This window comes from Octopus bimaculoides, chromosome 11 (assembly GCF_001194135.2).
Source record: "Octopus bimaculoides isolate UCB-OBI-ISO-001 chromosome 11, ASM119413v2, whole genome shotgun sequence".
In the NCBI taxonomy this organism is placed as follows: Eukaryota; Metazoa; Mollusca; class Cephalopoda; order Octopoda; family Octopodidae; genus Octopus; species Octopus bimaculoides.
In genome coordinates, this window is record NC_068991.1 from 29116139 (window position 1) to 29122513 (window position 6375).

The following is a 6375-nucleotide window of genomic DNA, read 5'->3' on the forward strand; positions in this document are numbered from 1 at the left end:
CGGCAAAACAAATTGTTTAGAACCGACCAAAAAAGATTTTACTATGAGATTAATGATGATAAAAAACCTGAAATATTAGTTCCTAATGCTGATGAAAGTCGACTTTTCTGGGGTAAGATATGGAGCAAGCAAGACAGTATTAGAAATATGAGTAAAAAGATAAGCAATTGGAAAACAGTAGGACCTGATGGTGTACAGGGATATTGGATGAAAAAGGTTCAGGAGTTGCCATAAATTGATCGCAGAGCAATTTAATACATTGATCAATAGAGAAGAAATCCCGGGCTGGTTGACAAAAGGACGAACGGTTTTGTACCTGAAGGATGCTACTGACAATTACAAACCAATTTCCTGCCTCCTATTAATGTGGAAGTACTATCAGGAGGAATTGTAGAACTGTATAAACTTCTTAATGAGAACGATATATTACCGACGGAACAAATAGACTGTAGAAGGAGATGCAGAGGCTGTTTGAGAACATTTATCATTCCTTGCTGCAGTTCCACTCGTGAGGGCCAATGTATTCTCTTGTAATGATCATCATCAGCTCTGCTGTCTCATAAGCAAAGGAAACATGAATACTTTGTGTATCCCCCTCGCAAGCCAAGCAAGAAAGCAAGCATCTTGAAATCACCACAAACATCCCACTTGAACTCAGCGGCTCGTATTGTCGACCTGTCGGCTCGTATTGTCGACCTGTAGAAAATTGTCACCTGCATTCTTCAAGGATTCTAAGAAAGATTATTGAAATTTGAGGAAACTTTTTCTCACCAAATCTCTAGGTAACATCTCTGCTAAATAAATTAGGTTTAATAGCTTTGTTGTATTTTTTGTAAGTTTCACACGAGATAGTTTGATGGAAGTGGGACAAGTAGATTACACCAACCCCGGTAATTGACAGGTACTTCATTTTATCGACTCCGAAAACATGAAACGCAAAGTTGACCTCGGAGGGATTTGAACTTAAAATGTAAGGAGACTGAAAAAATACCACAAAGTATGTTTTTTTCTCCGGCGCACTAATGATTCTGCCTGCTCGCTGTCCTAATACTTTCTGATCTCGACACAAGACCGGCAGTTATGTAAGCAGGAAGTTAGTTGATTACATCGATCCCAGTACTTGACTGGTACTTTATTTTATCGATCTCGAAAGAATGGAAGACCAAGTAAACTTCGGCGGTATGTGAAGTCAGAATGTAACGTGCAGCAACGGAATAAAACATAGCATTTTGTCCGACGGTCAAGATATTCTGCAAGGAAGACAACATTACACGCAGTCAAAACATGTTTAGTGTTTGACACATCCGCACTCCAAATAACACTTTCAATATCATATCTTTAATAACACAAAACACACTATGAAATTATCACTCAATGAAATAATACGATACATTCCCTTATGTAATCTCTACCAGCTCACAGCTCACATTCAACTCAACTGCTATCCAATAATAGTACACACCCCACTCAGTACATACTCTACAATTTTCATTCCAACACCTTCTTTTCTTTTTTAGTTCTTTATCTCACATTGCAAAATCCACTGCATAAACTCTTTAATTAATCTTCCTTTTTATAAGCATTAATCTCCAAATATCCAACTGAACGGAGGCTACTTCAATTTTTACATTACGAGAAGACAGACGGCGGTTAACTAATAAAATAATCTTTTAAAAAGAGAAATAAATTAAATTTTCTGGTTCGGATCCAGTCTATTATTCTGTACACATCCAGGAATAGAATACTTTGTGATGATTGGAGGCGAAACTGATGAAAACGCAGTAGTTTCATATTTAAAGATGGGGTTAATAATCTGAGAAAATTATAAGACAACTTATCTCAGAAATTTTGACATCAAATAAAAGGAACTTTGAGTTTATGAAATAGCATTTTCTTTTCAGGTTATACTCCAGATCATCAGTGCAAGGATCTCTCAGAGGAACAGCTGTCCATATACAACGTGACGTCATACGATGACATCAATTATGAGAAGTGTCACATTAACATATTTCGTGGCTTGAAAAATGTTACGGATGAACTCTCCTGTATTAATGGACACAACTACTCAGCAAATAAAGATATCTCTTTTGTGATAGAGGTAAGAATGTTAATATTTTAGATCTTATTTAACCTACACCTCTCTTCCTCTCTGTTTCACTAACACATCCGCTTTCAGATATATCTTTGAACAGTTAAACTGATATACGATATTGAAAGAGAATTGCTTTTGCTGTCTAGCGACCAGTCAACCCTGATCGAGAATTTCTATGCTTAAATCATTCTCATCATGATCAATCAGACCTTTACTCAAACGTAGTTTATCTAGGAATAGGGTTATCCAATAGTTAATATAGTTATATAGGAATATAATTATAGTTATCCCTTCATATTTTTAAAACGGTATAGTGTGATTTGGGGGAGATTAGTCTGCTATTTCTAACAAATCATTAGATTACAGAGAGGGTCCGTCGTTAGCTTTGTCATACTAAAGGAGTTTCCTGTAATTTTTCCCCATGTGGAAAGGTCCTTAAACTACCGGAATACGAGGTTGGTCATATCCTCCGGTCCACACTGCTGATACTTTCATTCTTCTATGGAACTTAATTCTTGTAAGGGAAATATCCTAAGACCAGCACAATTTAATTTTCACGAATGAACAACCCAAGTAAGCACTTATGGCCTTTTGGTTATGAAGTTTCTATTGTTAGCTTGGATACTGAGTTCGATTCAACTACAAACTGGTCTGGTGAATTGTTTCGGCTTGGCTAATAATTGAGTAGAAGTAGGTTTGCTCTAACTTTAAGGAAACCAATCGTCATCATCATCATCATCATCGTCATCATCATCATCATCATCATCATCATCATCATCATCATCATCATCATCATCATCATCATCATCATCATCATCATCATATAATTACATATATAGACACAACAGAAGTAAATAGACAATCGTTTAAATTATTTAAATATGAAATTATAATTTCAGATTATTTATTGATTATTATAAGGTGAATATCTAATATTTAGTAGACATGCCCCTTGCATTTTTCAATGCAAGGACCCTATTAGGCATGCTACTTACTGATCAGATGACGAATATTCTCTTGAGGAATATCTTGCCAAGTTTCATGGGGTAATCCCAAAAGATCTCGCTTTGAGGATGTTTTCTTGTTCTTTTTATGAAGTGCCCTGTCCTTTATGACCAAGAGGTATCCAATTCATATCTCTTGACAGGCTTGGAAGCCTTTTAGTGCCACTGTCTTCCAAGCAATCTTGGGTCTCTTTAGCCGTGTGACAAGGAACCCTATCTTCTACAAATAGTCTTCTGTAATCATTTCAGCACTAGAGAAGACTGGAAGGAGTCCTTTCTGCACATATTTATCTGAGTCTATGTTCCCCTCACACTCCACCAGCTCTGATCGACCATTGCTCCAAATTTCTCTCCAAACCATCACAGAATAGCTACCGTATTTCATAGTTTGCTGTAATCTTTTCACGTCAAATTGTTCATCACAGAGTCTCCAGACCCGTACGCGATCACTGTCAGAAAATACAGCAAATCTGGATTCATTAGAGAATATGACAGTGTCCCAAAATGCTAGTGACCTCTCCACCATCTCACTGGACCAATCTTTTCTCCGCTTGATATTGGCGGGTCGAAGAAATGGCTTCCTTCTTGCTGCTCTACCACAGTAGCCAAATTTGTAGAAATATCTGACATCTGTTCTGAGACTGACATCAATTTGTTCTGTTATATCAAATTCCTTGCAACGAGGATTATCCTACACATTTTTCTTAACAAAGCCAGGGTCATACCTGAATGCGCTACTCCATCTGGGTGAGGTTGTGTGGATTCCATTCTCTCTCTGGTGAATAGCACAATAGCTCTATTAACTGTAGAATGCGGAATCCCAAGGTATTCTGCGATTTAACATTAAGTCCACCTTCAGATTGACCCAAAATAAGGCCTCTTTGAAATTCGGACAGTTTCAAGGCTTCTTTTTACGTGGCATGATTAAACGGTCATATATTGAACCTGAAACATAAGAATATCAATTAGCAAAATTTTTAAGATGAAATAAACATAAAATGATGTTTTATAGAGCATTTATTTACTTCTGTCATATTGTCAAGAACACTAAGTTTGTTAAATATCCCCTCAGAGTGAATAGACACCTGTTAAAAGTGAAGGCTTTTGTATGTGAACTAAGAAATAAGAGCAGCACGGGAATTATTGTGCCTTCGGACAAAACTAGTAATTTCTATCTTATGGATATTTATAAATATCATGAATTAAAGGAAAATGAAATTACTAGTAATTATAAAGTAGTAGGTAAGAATGTATTAAAAGAATTATATGTAATGTTGTTCTAGCCGACAGAACTGAACTTTTTGTACCAAGAAGGCCCAGAATTGTTTTGAAAGATCATAAGGAAAATTTCGTCTCCAACTCTAAAGTTAAATTAATTTGCCCAGGAAGTTCTGACCTGGGTAGATTAAGTAAAATTATTCTAGACAAGTATATTTCCAACCTTAAGGAAATATTAAAATTAGATCTCTGGTCCAATACCCAGGAAGACATTAATTGGTTTGATAAATTAGATAATAAAAGTAGAAGTAAATTCATTCAATTAAATATTAATAATTATTCTTCTACAATTAATCTCATTGTGCTAAATAGTGCACTTATGGTTGGTAGTAAAAATTCTAACCTAAGTTTAAGAGAAATTAAAGTTATTTGAAAGCTAGGAAGTCTATCATTCTATTTGATAAGAAGTGCTGGCCCAGAAAAAATACTATTGATTGTTTTGACATAGCCATGGGCTCAGCTGATTCTGCCCAAGTTACAGACTTAATAGGCATTTACATACTATATCATTTCCATAATGAATTCCCAGAAATTAAAGGTGGTCTCTATTTTTGATCAACAGTAAATCCAATAGAAAAATAAACCCATATATGAAAACTTCCATAATTTCTTTAAAAGAGTTGGTTTATCTATCTCTAAAGAAAATGAACAGGATTCAGTTAATTATCTGGATTTAAATCTGAACCTATACAGTCCGTATCATAAACCCAACAATATTTTAAAACCATCCTAAAGCTATCATCATCCTAGAGCTATAACTCTGGTTAATAACATTTCCAGACGTGTTTCCTATTTATCCTCTAATGAGGAAATCTTTAAGAATAAAGCCGAATATTATAATGATGCCCTTAAAAAGCAGGATACTGAATAGAATAGTATATTGTAATAAGAATGGGAACTACAAAAATCTTATTATAATAATGGAAAACTGATTGACAACGAAGTGGGTGACTCTAATAGTAGAAAAGTATGCAATTTATTTGCAAATAGTAATGATTTGATTAACAATAGTAATAATATTAATAAGAACAAGTGTAGTAAATAAAACCTGAATAAAAATAAATATTTAAATAACCTTAGGTTTAATGATAATAAATACACGCCACATGCCAACCCAAATACACCTAACGATGTTAAGTATAATGAAGATAATTATATTTGGTTTATCATTCCTTACGCACGACAAATATAAACGAAACTGTTTAAGCTATTCTACAGATCTATATCTAAGCACTTTAATAAAGAACATAAAGATTATAAAATAACAAATAATAAAAGGATTAAAATAGGTTTTTCAGTATCTAAAAATTTGTTTAGAATTATCTCCTCCTTTAATAATAAAAGTTTAGACAATTTTTATAATAAAAGAAAGAATAATAACAATATTACAGAGAATGATCTAGCTAGAAGCTGTGCTTGCAGACATAATGATACATGTTTATTTAATAATTATTGTTTAAAGAACAATATTGTATATAGAAGTACAGTGGATTCGGAACGAAGAAATTATTTTTACATAGGGATTACGGAAACTTTTTATTAAAAAATGGATAGCAAACCATGAATACACCTTTAGGAATAGAGATAGGTTTAACAGTACTAGTCTAAGTAAACTATTTTGGGAATTGAAGGATAGTAAGTAATTAATGAGTTAGATGCAACATATGTTATAGATGAATTATATTAGATATTAACATCTGAGAGGAAATGGATTATTGAAAGACGTGAAAGTGTTCTATCTTGTACACATTATTCTACATACGTGTTTAGCAAATTTTATTAAGTGTGTATATTTGTACTCGTATGTATCCATTTATAAGTGTACATATATGTGTATACATGAATAACTATATATTTGTGTATATGCATATATACGCATATATGCATATATGCATATACGCATATATGAATATATATATTTTCGTGTGTATACATGTATATGTATATATATATATATATTCATATGAAGAGGTGTACGCGTCTATCCATATATATATATAT

The 6375-nt window shown here is 33.6% G+C and overlaps 1 protein-coding gene across 1 annotated transcript in view; it reads left to right on the forward strand.

The window, feature by feature from the left end:
- The window catches only part of LOC106880970 (organic cation transporter-like protein), a gene marked incomplete at its 3' end in the record, with an annotated part of 125098 nt that overhangs the window by 3183 nt on the left and 115540 nt on the right, over positions 1 to 6375 (forward strand). The window contains exon 2 of the mRNA XM_052971757.1: positions 1902 to 2098. Coding sequence (XP_052827717.1) covers positions 1902 to 2098 — 197 coding nt within the window. The remainder of the gene's footprint in view (positions 1 to 1901; positions 2099 to 6375) is intronic.